Raw genomic sequence first — 19,486 nt, 5'->3', positions numbered from 1 at the left:
AACATATTCAATCTCGTGTAGTTGGTTCCATTTAAAACACGATGAACATATATATATATGTTCAATTGGTTTCAGATGGGGCTCTGTCAGGAGGTTCATGACCCTGTGAACATGGATTTATAAGAAAGCAAACTTCCCATGGGGCCTTGACAGAATGAGTACTTTTACTTTACTCAGACATAATAAAAATCTTATCCTTCATAGCAAAATAGCTGCTTTTCAGTGACAGTCACTGGGGATGAGCAGACATAATCAGGGAACATGACACCAATGCTTTAAACAGGTAGAATATCCAGCCAATCAGATTCAATCTTTATTGACAAACTGAGAACAGACATTTTCATCAATAAAGACCTTAAATATTAATGTTCATTTAACATTAATGTATAGGTGTGAGAGTCAATGTAGCAAAACAGTTTTGAAACATCACTGCTTTTTCAATCCTTGATCTGAGTACAGTGATGATTTTTACCGTTTGACTATAAAAGTTTCTTTTAATAGATGAATATTTTCTAGTTTTACTTTGCTGCTTGAAGACAAAAATAAAAATATATTTGAGGACACTGCTATTGTGAGGTTTAAGAAAACAAATCAACATTTGACAATTTTCTTGACAAAATAACTTGGTTGATCAATAAAAAAACAGATTAATTGATTATGAAAACAATTATGTTGAAACATGTTTGCATTTACTGTAGGTGACAAGTAGTCATCTCTGCGACTCATTTAAAGTTTAAAGTTTTATTGGCTGTTAAATGACAGAGAAGATGAGTGAAGGCACAACTGTGGCATGACGTATTCAGATTGAGACTTTCAGGTGAGTCTTGGTCTTAAAATCATGTGTTTCAGTCTGACAGTTTTCAAATGTCCCACACTCCGATCACACCTCAAACACCTCTCAGTCTTGTCCTTTCTTCCTCTTCTTCTTGCTCTTCTTCTGTGGTTGTGGTTGTTCTTCCTCCTCCCCCTCCTCCTCCTCCTCCTCCGTTATTGTTGTTTTTCTCTTTGGCTTCTCCACCTCCTTCACCTGCTCCATTGTGTCCCACACTTCGTCCTCCTCCTCCTCCTCCCCTTCCTCTTTCTTCACCTCCTGATTGCCTTCTTCTGCCCCTGCTCCTCCATCCTCCAGGTTGCGGCTGGACAGCAGGAGGCAGTTGAGTCTGGACTTGAGGTAGACTTTGTGCTGCAGCTTGCGGTCCTCCAGATCATGAATACGGAGGAAGCGATCCAGCCCACAGGACGCCACCACCTGTTGGGAGGGGTGACACTGCAGCCACCGCACACCCCCCGCCAGCCCTTTTAGGCACCCACGGACCAGACCTTTCCTCAGGTCCAGCAGGGCGATCTGACCATGGGTGTTCCCCACCACCACTGTGTTACCAGTTGAGGGCAGCGACAGAGCTGTGAGAGGGTATTCTCCGTAATCAGCCTCCAGCACAGGACGGCGCTGAGGGGAGGACGGGTCAAAGACATGGACCTGGGGAGACAGGACAGAGGTGTCAGAGATGTCACTGGTTTAAAAGGGACAGGTCGGCGTATTTGAAATATGGCTGTATGAGGTACTGACAACGCTGAGTGCACACACCAGCCTGACACATGGTGTCCCTGTGAGACAAATATGATTTGTTTTCTATGGACTTTGCTATGGGAGAGTGAGCAGTTTATAAACTTCAGTTGTTGTTGGATAAGGCTGTCCAAAAGCCTGGTAAAACAGAACATAAATACACCAGTCTGACTAAACCCAGACTTCTAAAAAGGTACATAAACATGTTAGTAAAACTACAATTGTACAAAGCCGAGTTTGGATGGATGTAAATACCAGGTTTGCCAGTGGCACCTCAAAAAACCTATCCCATTAAACAGTTTGACTTTTCAAACTTCTTTTACTGACCTGTTTTATTTACGGAATGTCCCTGTAATGAATGACACGGTCAGACATTCATCAGACCATGTGTGTTTCAAAGTTAAAGGTTAAATTGGTCATATTTTGAATGGGATTTGGTTTGTGTAGCGTCTCTGATTTGAAGCTCACTATTCCCACTGTCAGCAGCGCCGTGAACTCACTTGGTGGAAGCCTGTACAGGTGACCACTTTGTCGGAGTCCGGGATGAAGGCCATGTCTCTGACCCAGTGCGGCCTCCGCAGGTCCAGCCAGTCGTCCCGCAGGTTTTTGGCGGTGAACACGGGTTTCTCCGGCCGCTCCAGGTCCCAGATCTTCAGTCCGTTCTCCTTCCCGCCGGTCGCCACCTTGTGTGGGTGAACCGGACTCTGTCGCATCCTGCTCACGTTCTTCCCGGCGTCCAGCTCTGTGACGGGTTCGCCGCTGTCCTCCCTCCAGACCCGCAACGCACCGTGCTCCCCGCAGGTGATCAGCGCAGAACCGCCGAGTGCGGCCAGTCCGGTGAAGCAGCCCTCCGTCGGGTCCCCGCAGCGCCGGGCCTCCGTGAACTCGCCCTTCTCGGTGCTGAACGTCTTCACGAAGCCGTCCACGGAGCCGACCAGCAGCTCACTCTCCGCGGGGTCTCCCCAGCACAGAGCCCGGACCTCCTGGTCGCGGCTCAAGTGGCTCGTGTTGCAGAAGTTAAAAGCCTGTTTCTGGGCCACACTGACTCCCTTCAGGATGCCAGTCTCCGAGCCCAACCACACAGAGCACAGCCGACTCCGCTCCCCCATCACCACGGTTTTAAATGGACCGAGGACTGGATCAAAAACTTGACTTCAGTTGCTGTGGATCCTGGTCTTGACAACACGCGTGGTTCGTTCGTGTCGCACGTAAATTACGTCACTCTCTCTGTTTGCTTGTACTTCTTCTTGATCGTTTTATTGGTGGTTGGCAAACGAAGTCAAGGTGTATTACCGCCATCAACTGGTAAGGTGTGTGGACCCTGATCGCTACATATGAATATTTTGTATAAATAAATAAAATTACAATAATAAATCCAGTTTTCAGAATATGCTGAAACTAATATTTGAAACAAATTTGAAACGTTGATTTTATGAACTTGTTCGGGAAATCCAGGGTCGGCAAATAAAAGCGTGTATAACACTTCAATCGTTTTATTTTATTGAGAAAGTGCTCGCAGGAACAACTTGTAGGTGATCATGTCCGCTTTTACAGGTTGCAATTTGCATAAAGCCTCCTACGGTCAGTTCACTTTAAATTTAATTTGTAGGTTAGGTTAGGTTATGTTGTGAGTAACATTACTGCTAATGTAGTTACATACTATGTCCACCAGATGCCGGTGTACACACATAACGTGTTGGTCAGTTAGATTTATTACATCAGTTGGACACAGACTGACGAAAGGTGTGTTAAATTATGTTCCAATCACAATTAATACCGTTTTAATGCATATATTTAAATCAGTGACTTTAAATATATTTATTTATAAATTTTTCAAAAGCGTAAAATGCTTTGTCAACGTCTGTGTTGATAATAAAGTTTCATTTAAAGTTGTAGTGACGCGATTACGCAGCGACCGCGTGCGCAGATGACGCAGTTCCTCCATTTTGGGTCTGTGGCTTCTGTAGTTAGCTGCACATATTAGCTGGCGAAACGCGTCGTGACTTTGTTCGGGGTGTTTTTTCCCGCTTTGATATCCAAGTGTAGTTGTGTCCGTGTTCAGGTGTGAACCTGAATCCGCCTTAGTCTGACAAATGGACGGAGAAGACGACGACTTTATGTCCGGAAGCCACTCTGGTAAAATAACACATTGCTGCTCTGCTTTGTTTCCCAGTGAAGTAGCAAACACAGCCTTACTTTTTTATGACTGTTTGCCATCTTCGGTGTGTTTTCAGTTAAGTTTTACGTCACACACACGTGTCGGAGGAAGACAAATACAAGTTAAATGTAAAAGCAATGATAATTTAGCCTCCTGGCATCGCGCCGATGAAGCTCTGTTTCGTAACAACCAGAATGCTTCTCTGTTGTTCAGTGTTTATCATATTAGCAGAAGTCACAAAACAATAACAGAAAACCTCACCCAGTATTCTAATTTTTATGCACATTGTCTATGTTGAGAATTATAAATGTGTTTCTACCACGTGCCTTTTATCTACTAACCCTACAATGCATGTCGTTTGCATGGGGCTAGTGTGTTGACTGTACACGCTACCGTTATTATTGTTTTAACGTGTTTGCAGTAGAGCCATTGATTTGTAATGGTTTACCAATTAAATTAAATGTCGTTTCTCAAATTTCTTTCACTTAACAGTCTGTCTGTAATATGTGTTACTGCAGATGGTAATTTGGAAAATGAGGAAAAAGCAGTGTTGAGTAGAATTTATCTGGTGATAAAGGTACAACATTGAATCAATTGCCACAATAATCTCTTACTACTGTTTTGACAATGGATACATTAGTTTGTTTTTTTGTGATTTCAGCTTAGTAAATGTATATGTGTTCTTGTTTGCTCCTATGTGGCAGTTTATTTAAGGATGTCATTATGATGGTGTTTAAAAACAACATCAGTTAACATTTTCTCACAATTTTCCCTAACCAAACTTTGTTTTGCAGATGATGGCGGCGGCACTCCAGTTCAGGATGAACACCCAGCATCCGATGGTGAGGACATGAGGAGTGATGGACACCAATCTGAGGTAAGACTAATGTTTAACCACTCTGTTCTCAGTCGTTTTCATCATTAATGAAATATATCTACAGAAAGTGCTGTTTTTCCAACACAAGTTGTGTGTGAGTCTCTGTGTCTCAAACAACTACATTTCTATAAAACTGAGATATCCTTTTAACAGTTTATTTAACGTTTGGGTGCCTGATACTGAAAGATATTCTTCATGTTAATGTTGTGTGATGCTCACTCTTGGGGGCATTTGGCAATAAGTTCAGGTGGTAGAACTTTGATGATCTAAACATTTACTGACGATGATGATGATGATAGACATCCTCCTTTATCTTCGTTTCCATTTTCCAACTGGAACTGAGCCCCTGGAAGCTTTTAAGAAAGTAAATGTTTACTCCAGACTGAAGTTAGTCTGTGTTTAAAGACCAGGGAGTGCCCTGACCTATGAAAGACCAGTGTCTCCAGCACGTGATAGACCACCACCAGTGTCGGATATATTAAAGGGAGTTTGTGTGCTGGTCTGTGACATGGTTAGATCCTCCAGTTTTATTAAATGATGTTTATGTTTTTCCATTGCCAATGACCTACTGCCGTTTGTCTCAAAAGGATGAGGGCAGCAATGATGCCCACGCCATGGAGACCAGCAGGGCAGCCAGTGGTTCTGAAAACGAGGGCCACGGAGGAGCCGACAGCGACTCAGAGGTCGAGGCCCCCCAGGGCCAAGGTGGTGTGGACGAAAAGAGTGACTCTGAAGAGGAGGCTACTCGCCCGGGTGACAGCGACGAAGATGAAACCCCGGTCAAACGCAGGATAACCGATTCAGACAATGAGGACTCGTCTCCTGTCAAACACAGAGGTTCAGATAATGAGGAGGGGGAAGGGTCATCTCCTGTTGCAAAACACAGAGGGAGCAGTTCGGACATGGAAGATGGGGAGGACCGACCCAGAGCAGCCGCAGACAGTGACTCGGACAATGAGGATGCTAAACCAGCAGCGTCCAGCAGGTCAAATGCTGATAGTGACTCTGACACAGAGATGCCAGCCAGACGCAAGGCAGCACAGATAGACTCTGATGAGGAGGGGGAGGGGGAGGGAGATGGGGGGAAACAGCAGGAAGATACAGAGGAAGCAACAGGAGGAGGAAAGTGGAAAGCTGTGATGCAGTCCGACAGTGAGAACGAGGATGAGGAGGGAGGAAGGAAGAAGGTTGCAGCAGGAAGTGATGACGAACAACAAGAGGAGAAGGAGAGGGAACCTGCTGATGACAGCGACGATGAGAAGCCAGGTACTTACTTCGTAACAGCTCACACATGAACGTCACTGCAGTCACACTGATGCTGGAAGTAGGCATAGGATGATGTGAAAAATTCCTGTCACGATTATCCTGACCACAATAGTTCAGATTCAAGATATAATCGTGGGAATGAAAAGCCGTAATGTGTATCAAACCATTGTCAAATTAGTTTACATGACTCCTTCCTCAATGTAGCATTGTTTTGTTTTCATGTCTGTGGTGACACAGAGTGATGCGTTTGCCATCATGACTGATGGAGGGGAGGCAGAAGCACAACAGCTACACTCACAATGTGAGAAGACAGTGAAATTTAGGTTAAATAATTATCCCCGGTTCTCAAGGTAGTAAAAGTACTTCAGCTTAAGGAATTATCACTGGACATCTGAAACATGAGTGAGGTGAAACGATTCTCGAAAGTGAACTTTAGGTTAAGAAACTAACCCCGAATCGCTGAGGAGGGGGGGTAGCGACACTAGAAGTGTTTTAGCAAAATAATATACACCCTGGAGCTTTACGATGTTGTAGTTTGTTGTTTTTTTACTTTGTCTATAATCAACCTTCATTTGATGAGTAAGTAAATGGTAAGCTTTAAGAAAAGGTCTACATTTTCTGAAATGTAACGCCATCAACAGTAATGTCTAGATGCCTAGGCTTGACACTGCAACCAGTTAGCTACTCGATACTTGCTATATCTGCTCCTGTGTTTGAGTGGAATTTGTCAACTTGCAATCAAGAGGATACAGTAAATCCTGAATTTGTAGTAGGCAGAAAACATCGTTATCAGATTGTGAGTGTGGGAGTGTTAAAGTGAACTTGGTGAACAATTCCATTTAAAGGGGACATATTATACCCTATTTCCCCCATTAAAATAGTTCCCTGGTGTCCTAATGAACATGTCAGTGACATGCTTTGGTCAAAATACCATAAGGATGAAGCATCATAGCAGTTCAATAACCCTGCTAAACCCGCCCCTTTAAGAACGCTCGGTTTTCATGCATGGTCCCTTTATATGCAAATTAACTGCACACATGTCCCTCCGTGTTGACATGATACCACTCTTCCTCCCTCGCCTGCACTCTCGCAGGGACAAGGTGGAGCTAAGGTGGAGCTCTCGAAGTAAACTTACTGGTAGGGTGGTAACATTTGCGGTGAAATGCGCATGCTGCCGTCATAAGCGCAGGGAATTCAACATCGAGTGTTTTATCGCCTATACTTACACTAAGGGGGACCACGAAAACATGACTGAGTATTCTTTTTCCACACTTTGGCGACTGGTAGGGCCTCCAGAGTCCCAAATATAAGTATTGAAATGGTTAAAAAGTTGATATTGCATAATATTTTCCCTTTAAGCACAGCATTTTTCTAAACAGAGTCCAGCATTTCCAATGGTACTCAAATGCAACAGGTGGACTGGTGGCTTGATAACACACAGGAGGAATGTGATGTCAAATATGACACAGTGCAAATCTGAATGTTGAATATTGGAGCTGCAATGTGAAGCCAAACTCTGACTGACTGATTTCTCTAAGAAGCATGTTTGATCTGGTTCAGTCTCGTGGCTTACAGTCAGTTTACATCGTGTCACAGCATCAGTCATGAAAGTTGATCCTGTAACTAGGCAAATGCATTTAATCTCTTATTTCCTCAGAGGTAATGTCAAAGGGACCGATTAGGAACTTAATTCATGTCTGTGTGCGACTTTGCAGTGAAGAGAAAGAAAGCCATTTTGTCCGACAGTGAGGATGAGGAGAAGGCCGAAACACCAGGTAAGAGACATCAGTGTTTTATTACCTTAACCATGTGATGTTTATCTTTGAATATTCTGTGTGATAAAAACCCTTATTTGATTATAATATTAAGATGAAAATTAAGCATGAGATGAACATTTCCTGTCTCAATTATTCTGAGCAAAATAATTGTGATTCACAATTTTATTGCAATAATTATTTTTAAAAATGCTTTACATAGCGAAGAGGAGTCGGGCGGTGTCGGATGATGATGAGAATTCGGACAGTGATGATGGAGGTCCAGATAAGAGTCTAAAGGCCAAACTGAGAGAGCTCGGCTCTGACAGTGGAAGCGAGGATGAGAGCTCGAAGGCGACAGCAGAGAAGAAGGATGAGAAAGCGCTGTTTGGCAGCGACAGCGACTCTGGAGACGAGGAGGAGTGAGTGCTACTCTGAGTTCACAGTTTAATTTAAAGCCTAGCCTGCTGTGACATTTAACCTTTGTGTTTCCTGCAGGAAAATGATTGCAGACATCTTTGGAGAGTCTGGGGATGAGGAGGAGGAAGAGTTCACAGTGAGTCATCATCATCCTGTCTGATTACAAAGAATCTACTGCTTTTCTGCTTTTTATCACATGACATCTGTCTGCTCCTGCTGTTAGGGTTTCAACCAGGAGGATCTGGATGGAGACAAGGTGCAGGCGAAGGAGAAGAAGCAGCAACTGCAGGAAGAGTCTGACTCTGATGAAGGAGTTGACCGCAGTGGACAAGAGTAAATCAGTTTCAGCTATCTTTATTCTTTTTTTTCTCTACTTATAAATATACTTACATACATTGTGTGTGTGTTCAGCACAAGCTTCATGTCTGACTTCGACATCATGCTCGCTCGGAGAAAAGCCATGAATAGCAAGAAAAGAAGACACCGTGACGGAGGGACGTTCATCAGCGACGCTGATGATGTGGTCAGCGCCATGATCACAAAGATGAATGAGGCTGCAGAGGTCCGCCTTTCAAAAGATAAGCTCTGATGCATTTCTGTTTAGTGTGAGTCCAAACTGAAGATGTTTTGTTTTTGCAGGAGGATCGAACTCTGAACAGTCAGAAGAAACCAGCCCTGAAAAAACTCACCCTGCTGCCTCAGGTCGTCATGCACTTGAAGAAGTAAGAGCGCCACTATGTGGGTCACATCCTCAACACAGCTAGTGATGCTAACAGTAGCTGCACTTTTAACTTTAATGACTGTTGGTACCAGGAGGCTGCACAGTTCCATTAGCAGCAGCAGGAACATCATATACACTCCAGCTTTATAGACTGTGTGTACCTGTGTGAACAATTTGCCTTGGGTTTTGGTGTGACTGATTTAACCTCAGCCCAGCTTTGTTCAGAAGTTGTTTTGATTAACCTAAATTAACTATTTTTTCCCCTTTGTATGAGCGACATCTTTGACAGTTGTTTACTTTTTTAATAGTTAGGTTAATGAAATCTGACAAGAGTTTTAACTATATTATGTCTGTATGTTTGTCTAAATAATCAGTCCCCAATTTAAGTGGGGGCTTGCTCAAGGGGTCCAGAATAAATCATGGGTCAGGAGATTATGAGATAACAAGACAACAAACTTGAAACATTTATTCACACTTTCTTTATTTTATTCTTGTTAATTCATTTCTCGTAAGTGTAAAACTAAAGCAGTTTGAGGAGTAATCCCATTGTTGTTTTCCTCTACTTGAGCTGTGGTTTGAGGTGTTGTGTTGCTGTTTGTCCCTCAGACAGGACTTGAAGGACACGTTCATTGACAGCGGAGTGATGTCAGCTATCAAAGAGTGGATCAGTCCTCTTCCAGATAAGTCTCTGCCTGCGCTCAGGATCAGGGAGGAACTGCTGAGGATCCTGCAGGAGGTAAGGACACTGGGTCACCTGCGACTCACAGTTTAAAAAAAAAAACGAGAATTCACTGTTTTCACTGTTTCATTTATATTCTCTCCCGTAGCTGCCCAGCGTGAGTCAGGAGACACTGAAGCACAGCGGCATTGGCCGATCCGTCATGTTCCTCTACAAACATCCCAAAGAGTCTCGATCCAACAAAGACCTCGCGCTCAAGCTCATCAGTAAGAGCCACAGTCACTTTGCTCGCTGCAGTTGTTTTCTTGTTTTAGTTTCAGTAGTAAAACAAACAGAAGTGAGAAAATTAACCAGTTAGTTTGAGGTGTCAGTTTGACCATGTAATGAACACTGCATCTGTGTTTTGTGTCCAGATGAATGGTCGCGGCCAATCTTTGGTTTGACATCCAACTACAAAGGAATGACGAGAGAAGAGCGACAGCAGAGAGACCTGGACCAGCAGATGCCTCAGAGACGAAGACTCAGGTAATGACGTAAACCAGCCACGCTTCTATAACCAAGCTGTGTAGAACAAATGGAAATAAGGTACAACAATAATTATTTATTTGTTGTTAAAATGAGACATAAAAAAACATGTCAAAGTAGAATAAAAATTAAAAGGTCCACTGAGGGCACAGACCAGCACTAGGTGCTTCTTATCTAAATAGTTAGAGATTAATTTAGCACAGTTTGATGTCAGATATTAAAAGTGTTGGAATCACATTTAGATTTAGGACAGAGCTCAACTGACATAATAATACAAGGCATGTTTTATTGCAGTTGAACGACATTTTAATTTATTTTAGTATCTTGGGTTGTTTCCACATTTGGTCAGTGGTAATTTCACTGAAAAGTTTGGGTAGAATAAGGTGATGACTGCATATGCTCAGTGATAACATGGCTCCTAGGAAAAAAAAACCTAAAAAACCTACTTGATTTGAGATGACAACTGCTGTATGCTGTGACTTTAAATCACAGATTTCTTTCATTTGACATGTGAGTCAGCGCAGTCATTGCTAACTATATATCGGTACCTTTTTACAAGCACACTTCAAAAAACCTCAACTAGCCCATTAATATGGCTTTCACTCTTTTTCAACTTTTTGGGGCATGTCTCTCTTTATCCTCCATAATCTGTCTGCTCTGTTTCGCATTCATTTTGTAGACCATGATGTCCTGCCGTGATCCTGTAATTAACCCTATTTTTATTTTTATAGTTTTGATAACATAAATTGTTGTTTTGCACTGTAACTGTATGACTCATGCTCACTTTCATACAGGCTGGTGCTGCTCTCATCCAGACAGAGAGCAAAACCTTTTTTACCCTCAGCTGTGCACTAGTGTCACTCTGGCTCTGTGAGCCTGTCGGTGCCGTGGCTACATATGCACACTATGGTAGTATTACGGTAAATTAATGGCATTAAAATAAAAATGAAAACTGCCCCCAGCTGTGTGCTCCCACCATATTCAGATAAATGAAACAAGAAACACCATCTGTCTCCTTCAGTTGCCTAACATGTTTCTGTTCGTTCTACCTCCTCTTCACCACCTCCCATTCTTCCTCCTATGGCATTTCTGTTTTAATGTTCTTCACTTTTTTTTTTCCACTCTTCATGTTTTTTTTCTTTTGTTCCTCTTCATCCTTCCATCCCCCCCAGTCAGCCTCAGAAGGTGGAGAGGGCGGAGGAACCTGATGTCTTTTCTCCGCCAATCAGGTTCAGTCATACAATTTGCATGGTTGCACTGCAAGCCTCTGTTCCAAGACAGAATTGAACAGAAAACTAACAGGCAGAAAGGCTGGATATCCTTCTGTGGGCCTGGAAACAGGAAGTGGTCAAGATAGGTTTTTTTTTCATGTCAATAAAGATCATAGATGTGTTCGACCATTGACCCAGGACTGATGTTCATAAATTAAACTGAATACACAAAGTAACAACGTTGGGTTATTTTGACAAGTCTGAGTAAAGTTGTTGATTTGTTAGTTGACATAATGGACTGTCATGGCATCAGGATCAAAATTTAGGCCTTGCTTAGACCGGATTTTAACATCCTTCCTGATCACAAAGTTGAGCCCCACGTTTGTTTGTTTGTTCAGGCCTTGTGGATGCATTCACAATGCATTCTGTTTATGGGCCCTGTAAAAATACTTTGACTTTACTGTGAAACTGCAGTGGGTCAGAGGATGTCAGCTGAGGAAGCAGGTCTTAAAAGGGCTAATTTGTGTTTTGGGAATTGTGGCCGTATAAAGTACGTTGTCGGTGCAAAATCTGCAACTTTACATCAGGGCACACAGGAGTTGTTGATCCCCTGCTGCCTCCATTAATAAGTTCTAATGTGTTCATTTGTGACATTGGTGTTTGAAATCCTTCATTTAGATTTACATAAATAAAACAAACTTGCCAGATGAAGCAACAGTAACAGCACTTGTGACACTCTGAGATAAAAATTCTGATTGGAGAGTGAGTGTTCTACTAACTTCAATTTCCTATTAGAAAAGGCTGTCAAACAGAGAGATGGGGTAGCAGACATATTCAAGATATTGTAGACCTTTAGATTTTATTCAGAGAGCCTTATGTTAAATGGCTAAAATATTTTTTTTTCTCTGGCGTCTGTGTCTCAGGTTAGTTCTCAGCTCAGAGGGCATGCACAGTGCAGTTGGTGTTCATTCTTGTCAGTACGTCACACAACTACACTTTCTGAGGGATTCTGAACTATCCCGTTAATGTGTCTGTTTGCACATACAAAAAAGGATTCAGAGTGATTACATTTGATGTATTCAGGACGTTCACATCTGGTCGGTTCACAGAGGACTGATGCTAACAGTTCTGAACCAGGCCTAAATGTACTCTCTGGTTCCTTGAGGTGCAGGTGAGTATTACCTGACTCTGTTTCTGGGCCACAGGTTACAGACGTGTCAGAGTTTATAGCACTGAATTGCCGACTAACTGCTGTGAAGTGGAGAACGCTAATAAAAGCATGGATACAATTGGGTTTTTCTCAAGTGAGAAGAAAGTTCTTCAGCTGCGAGGGGTTCTTCTCCTGTCATGGTTACCTGTTGATTCATTGTATAATGATGTTGTGTCTCTGTGTCTACCTTTAGTTCAGGGGGACAGACACCTCGGAGGGACCTGGAGAAGCAGCTAACTGGAGAGGAAAAGTAAGTGGTGATGTTTTCCTGCTGCGTTTGTGTGAACACGAATCATATTTGAGGCTGTTAGGAAGTCAGGAAACTTTAACCAGAACCTGGATCCACACCAAACGTAGGAAAAATGTGTTGAATCATCTTCTCAATTTGCTGAAATTGAGTTTAATACAAAATAAGCCACCAAAGCCAAAATAATTACGATATAAATTGTTACATTGAAAAAGGATTATACCCTTTATTGTGTTGAGATATTAGCAGCATCTTTTTGACTGGACTCTCCTCCCTCCTGCAGAGCTTTGCGACCTGGTGACCCTGGGTTCTGTGCCCGGGCTCGAGTTCCCATGCCCTCTAACAAAGACTATGTAGTACGACCCAAGTGGAACGTGGAAGGAGACTCCAGCAGGGTGAGTACGACCTTAGCAGTTAGGCCGTTATGTGAACTTAATTTTGAAAGGGCACCTTCTCACTGTTTGAGTTTACCACTGAGGTGTATTCAGGTGTTTATTTGAGTTTGGACAAAGAGGCTTCAGATGTATCCCCCAAAGAAAGTATCTAAATAGAAATTAATGATCCATAAAATAATCACCCTTAAAACAGTAATTATAATAATTTAACTGAATCATATACAGTTAAATCATTATTTCATTTGTTTCAATTGAATTATTAACCTTAACCTTTTTTTAGTTTTTTTAAACTTTCATTTGAGGTACTGACACAAAGTACATGTCTTACAAACTGGTGAGTGCCTAGTGAACTTTAACCCACAGAAGACAGGCAGGTGCACCAGGTAAAACAGATGGTAGCTAACTAACAAAAGGCTGACAAAGTCGGTGATATTTTCAGAATACGTCCACTGTTTTATCTTGCCATGATAGAGCTTTTTCCATCAGTGCAATAAAAGCAAACATGAGGTTTACCAAAGTTACCTGTTGTACTGTTAGCGAGATGAAGCAACAATCAAGTGGTTACGATCTGGTTTACCTGGTGTTCCCTCCAGCAGCCATGTTTGTCACTGAATGTGCGGCACTCTCAGTACAATCAGCTCTGATTATTTCAGTACCTCATACAACCCTTCACAACTATTACTTAAAACAGTAATGTTGATAGTAGAGAGTTAAATAATTCATTATTTTAATCGAAATCTCTTTAAATGTGAATTGGCAAAATTTATTTGATAAAATGACATTGAAACATTGCTCTGAGTAGGGCTGGGCAAACGAGACACCCACAAAAAATAATTGTTTTCCGTTATATTTTGGCTGACAAGCAATAAATCTTATTTGTTCCGTTATATATAACCCTGTGCCGTTACCAGCTCCAATGTAATTAATCACTGCACCTTCCCCCCAAACAAACACACACACACACACGCGCACACACAATGCTCTGGACTCAGGTGTGCAACCTATAATGTGCCATAAAAATTGTCATACTCATTAATTGTGTGGGGATCAGAACCTGGTCCTAAAGAGGCAGAACCTCATGTCTGAGGAATGGGTAAAGTTTAGGGGTGAGATTTTAATTGTGTTTAGGGTTATATTAAGGACTATGGATAAGAGTTTTTTTAGGCTGTCCAAATGAACAGAAGTCAATGCTGTGTTCCAAGAAGAATGGTTACATTTTTAGAAATAATTAAAGCTCCACTACTCACTTGCAATTGGAAACAAAATGTTAACAATTAGAAGTCAATAGTGTCAAATAAATTAAAGCCTTGGTTCAGTTTAGTGTGAAAATAATGATCACGGCTTTACACTGAGATATCATTCTATACCACATTTGAAAATATATTGATATAATTTTAAAAACTTCTGCCTGGCCCTAGCTCTGAGGTATGTGATGGAATTTGTGTTTGTTATAGGTTCATAATAGTAAATGTTTATAATATTAAATGTGATAAAATGTTAGTTTGAAGAACTTGTTGTTGCATAAATGTAAGAAACAAACCCAAAACATTACATTACATTAGTCACTAATAATTAAAAGTGTTTAATTTATATAAAGTTATTTTAAGTTGTGATGTTTAAGATACTACATAATTCACCCTTTCATAAACATAATTTTTTACCACAAAAAAATTATACATTTGAGTGGAGGTGTGAGCTGTGATTGGTCCTCTTTAGTGTGGCTTTAAGAAAGGCGTCAGCCTGCTGGAGAAGCACAAGCGTCGCTTTGCTGAGGAGAGGAAACTGCGTCGCCCACAGGGAGCAGTCAAGATCAGCATAGAGGGAAACAGAATGCCCTTATAGTTCCTGCAGTTCACCAGCGGGGGGCAGTAAGTCCTGCTGCATGGTGTGATGGTCCAGGTGACCACACTAACATGGCAGCCCATGGGTGGAGGATTTTTTGTTCATGACTTACTGTGCATGACGTCCAAAAAAGTTGTCGCTTGTCTTCCAGGTGACATCACTTCCTGTGACGGCTGTAACATGGTGGTGGTTTGTCAGACGATGTTTGATGGGTTTAAGTGATGTCAACGTCTGACGTGAGCTGGCAGCTGAGCTCGTAGTAGGCACCAGTCGACAGCATTGTAGGTGGAGCTGAAACGATTAGTGGATCAATTATGTAAATGAGATGATAATCGTTAAAGCTGCAGTAGAACATTCAGCTTCTCAAATCTGAAAAAAACCTTATTTCTCATCTGATATTTTAATAGATATTTCTTTTAATGAAAATCATATTCTTGTCCCTGTAGATGAGTAAAAACAGCAAATATATAATATATTTGAGAAGATGAAATCAGGTGAAAATGACAAAACAGTTCTGAAATTGCTGCAGACTAAATATCAATCAAAGAAGCACGGATTAATCGTTTCAGTTCTGTGACTCAGTGATTCCTGCACATATTTCACATGAGTGTCCAAATGCAGCTTGAGTGGCTGATTTAAATATGAAACATGTGCAGGAAGTGTGGTTTCAATGGACAATTGTCTATTGGTGGAAGTACTAAAAAACCTTAATTTTAAGGTATTAATGTTGAGTAATATTCCTGTATTCAATATCATGCCTCAACTATATTTTACTTTCCTGTTGCACATTCGTTGTAAACAAAGTCTTCACATCCTTCCATCCTACCAAAATAAAAGCTAAACATTCCTGTTTCAGGTGATGGCTACAATTGCTGTAACCAGTTTAGGATGGCAGTGCTTGTATTAGTTAGTTTTTTGCCTTTTTTCATACAGTGAGTCGAGCATAGGGATGGGTATCATTAGAATTATATTGACACCAACAATGGCACTGATTAACAATACCGATATTTTGAATTTTAAATGATTTAATGATAGTTTCTGCATTTAGTTAGTTAGTTTGTGTGCCATAATGACAGGAGATTAAACAATGCAGTCCAGTGTCAGATGTAATCGCCTGACACAGTTGGAATTGATGTAACATAAACATCTAAAGCGACACCATAGCGACACACACATTGGTACCAACCAATGAGAAACTATTAATTTGCTACCAGTTCTCGATACCTCGTCCCATCTATCCTAAAATACAGTTTTCAGTTGTGTTGCTATCTTAGATGGCAGGAGATGTCATTTACACGACACAGGATGGCATTCACTTAGGCATTTACTTATTTAGTAAATACAACACAAGGCACAAGATACTTTGCTTTGTGTTTTTATATCAGGCCTTTATTTGTTTACAACAGCATCATCACCAGCTGTGAGTTTGACCCCATTTTTTTAAGAAATGTATGCTTGTGATTTCTCAGCAACAAAAACTATACTGATTTTGCTAAAATGTTTCCCAGGTGTTAGTAACACACGTAGATGGTAGAGATATGTTTTTCCTAATTACATTGTTTTTCTGACTCCCTGTTTCTGTGTCTGTTTTTATCTCTCAGGGTCCGATGAAGAAGGGAATGTCCCGGGTTGATAAACAGATGCGTAGAATTGCTGATATTCGCCGTCTAACGAAGCCAGGTCATGCTGTTAAAATCAGTGTTGAAGGCAACCGGATGCCGTTGTGATTTTTAAACGCCATAGGATTTATTTACTTTTTTTTTCTTATTAATGTTTTGTTTCATGAACAATACCATTGTTGTCCTCTCCCATCCCTCCATCCTCCCTGCTGAGGTCCAGCCTCACCCTACTGCCGACTGAAGGTTTAAGGTCACCTGCTGATGTCACAGACTTGACTGTGTCTGGCCAGAAAATATTAAATATCATCCAGAATGATCCTTGGAACGAGAGATTACTGCCTTTTATGTGAGCAATCACAGCTGCCTATCTTAGTATGGGAGTCCGTAACGCTGACCTTTGAGCTAGAACTGAACTCAATATGTTCATAATTGTTGATAATGTTAGCAGTCTGCTACATTACCTTTATTTTCTCAGCCAATCATGTTTCTAGAAACATTAGCTGTGTTAGCTGTGTAGCATACAGCTACATTAGCTTTAGGTCCATTTTCTTAAAGTGAACTCCTGTCGCCCCCATGAGGAATTCAGATTAATTACTAAAAATATCAATGAACATTTTATGAGTGCTTCATGGAGCTTTCAGTCATATTTACTGTTTGCAGCACTGTGTTGCTGTTGCTTTGTCTCAATCACAACATGACGTAAATGAATTGTATCCTGTGCAAAGAGCAAAGAATATCACCAGTCGGCATGAGAACAAAACACCACTTTACTGAGGAATCGAGTCACAGAGGAGCTGACATGCTTGATCACCATTCTGTGATCAAGCGATGTGATCCGCTCTACACTTTTCACAACTGTTCACATTGTGTTAGAGGTTAGCAGTGAGCTATCCATCCATCTTCTACCACTAGTCCATCACAGGGCCACATAGAGACAGACAACCATTCACTCTCACAGTCAGTGGTCAATTTAGAGTGTCCAGTTTGCTTAATTGAACAATCTGCATATTTTTGGACTGGGAGGAAACTGGAGAACCGGGAGAAAACCCACAAGAACATGCAAACTCCATGTGACCGGGTCATAAACCCAGGTCGTCTTGCTGCAAAGGCAAGAGTGCTAACCTCTTCACTGCAATGAGCCATCTTTATCTTTAACGTCATTGGCTTATGTTGGCAGCCAACTGCACATGCTTTATTTATTGTTAATAAATGGTAGCATTGAATTTGATTCTCTAATGAACTAAGTTGGCAATATAAGTTAAAACTGTTAAAGCTAGCTTATGTTAGCATTCACTGGTATAAATTTGATATATTTAATTTGATATACATAATTAATTATCAATTAATTATGCATTTGTTCAGAGTCGGATTAGATCAGAATACACTCACACCAGGGGAAGTCACTTGATTAAGCAGCAAAGAGGTCAGAGGAAGACGAAATGGAATAGAAGCTATGTTAGCTCTTTCTGCCAACAATACATCTGTCTACTATAGACTCGTTTATACATTTTCTGAAAACGAACAAAACAAGGTGAATATGCCATGTCTCTGTGATACAGTAAAAATAAAAAGTGTAACATTCTAAATTAATGTAAATTTAATCTACAAATCTCACTCAAAGGGCACATTTTCCTCTTGCACATTTTCCTCTTGCTTTAAGAAAAGAAGAAGAAATGTGCGTAATAAAAATCCTCCCAAAATGAGGGTTTTAAATTTAATAACTTGATTCAAGTAAAACTAAAGCAGCTAAAAAAGAGTGAGTAATGTGGCGTTGGTGGCTTGGAGATAAACCTGTAGCTTGTCCAAGGATCATTTTGGAGATATTGAGTTTTTTTGACCTTAGAAGCCTGAACTTCAACTTTCCTGGACTCAAGAACCAAATGTTCTTTCCCACCTCTTATTTCTTTCTAAATGTGAAGGTGTTTGTATATAGGCCGATGCGTCTCCCCCTCTCTGCCACCTTAGCAGCTGTACAGACGCGTGGAAATTGTGTGCTGAACACTGTTCACACACACGAGATAACATGAGGTTCAGGTCTGTGCACTGTTCTGTATCAGGTAATACTTTTCTTAATAAAGACTCCACACAAACTCTCTGAACTCTTGTGTTATATCAAGTTCTGTCCAAGTCATTCATCAGCACGTAAATAATCACATATTCACTTTAGCCTTTTATTATTTTATTGGAGGGACTGAAATTAAAGCTGCATGCAATGCTGAATGGGGACTCAATATTTGAGCCAGATCTGGTCATTTCATCAGAAAAAGTACAATAAATGTAGAACATTTAACATTTATTCCTCCATTTTCCAGTAGGTGGAGCAATGAGTATACACGTAACTATTGACATGGATGTCTTCAGCTCCAGGGGCCTATTGCAGAGTCTTCATCTGTGCCACTAAGTTCATCCTCACTTAGTCCATTGCACGAACATCGTCCCAGGATAAGAAGGCCCAGCTTGGTCAAGTCAGGTGTAATTTATCCTGGTAAGTGCACGTTCACGTCTCTTTGAAGTAGACCGTGATCACAGATTTACATTTTGTCACCAAGCTAAAAACAGCTTATAATGGAAACTTATGAGATGAAGAGATGAAACACTTGATACTTATCACATACAGTTCTGATAGGACAGTAAATCCTGTGACTATAAGAAAATGCAAAACTGATAGTAATGTAGTCCCTGCCTGATCATCTCACAGCTCTGTACAGTGTGATGATTAATTTAAGATGATTAATCACTTATCTCATGAAACAACGTGTCCCCTCAGAAAGTTTGTCTAAGTATCAGAGCATCATCATCATCTAAAACATCACTGTGACACAAACACAGATGAATGAATGAGTATTTTATATAATTGCTCTCGACACTGACTTGAATGACACCACTTTTACAACCTCAGCTGTTTCTAATCCTCTAAGACTTCTAAGGTCTTTATGCAATCATTCAAGACTAATCACAGTTAAAATGACATTGAACCACATGTAATCACTGTAATATT

At 41.0% G+C, this 19,486-nt stretch overlaps 2 protein-coding genes across 3 annotated transcripts; one reads left to right on the top strand and one right to left on the bottom strand.

The window, feature by feature from the left end:
• Positions 1 to 300: 300 nt before the first annotated feature.
• wdr74 (WD repeat domain 74) lies at positions 301 to 2,793 on the bottom strand. Its single transcript, XM_044031447.1, has 2 exons — positions 2,065 to 2,793; positions 301 to 1,477 (listed from the first exon to the last, which is right to left on the bottom strand). The coding sequence occupies exons 1-2, from the start codon at positions 2,671 to 2,673 to the stop codon at positions 899 to 901; spliced, it is 1,188 nt and encodes a 395-aa protein (XP_043887382.1). The 5' UTR covers positions 2,674 to 2,793; the 3' UTR covers positions 301 to 898.
• Positions 2,794 to 3,499: 706 nt separating this feature from the next.
• On the top strand, positions 3,500 to 18,587 carry LOC122773373 (protein IWS1 homolog). Of its 2 annotated transcripts, XM_044032010.1 has the most exons (15): positions 3,500 to 3,700; positions 4,517 to 4,599; positions 5,187 to 5,865; positions 7,581 to 7,640; positions 7,843 to 8,041; positions 8,118 to 8,175; positions 8,263 to 8,372; positions 8,451 to 8,601; positions 8,679 to 8,761; positions 9,367 to 9,496; positions 9,588 to 9,705; positions 9,853 to 9,964; positions 12,579 to 12,635; positions 12,916 to 13,027; positions 16,471 to 18,587. In XM_044032010.1, exons 1-15 carry the CDS (start codon positions 3,658 to 3,660, stop codon positions 16,594 to 16,596), a joined length of 2,121 nt encoding a protein of 706 aa, XP_043887945.1. In that variant the 5' UTR covers positions 3,500 to 3,657; the 3' UTR covers positions 16,597 to 18,587. The 2 variants fall into 2 exon arrangements, with proteins under 2 accessions (XP_043887945.1, XP_043887946.1); XM_044032011.1 differs by lacking the exons at positions 12,579 to 12,635; positions 12,916 to 13,027; positions 16,471 to 18,587 and adding an exon at positions 11,137 to 11,803.
• The last annotated feature ends 899 nt before the right edge of the window (positions 18,588 to 19,486 follow it).

The sequence above is a fragment of the Solea senegalensis genome, linkage group LG8 (genome assembly GCF_019176455.1).
Source record: "Solea senegalensis isolate Sse05_10M linkage group LG8, IFAPA_SoseM_1, whole genome shotgun sequence".
NCBI classification, from domain to species: Eukaryota; Metazoa; Chordata; class Actinopteri; order Pleuronectiformes; family Soleidae; genus Solea; species Solea senegalensis.
This window is presented reverse-complemented; position numbering and strand designations above follow the sequence as displayed.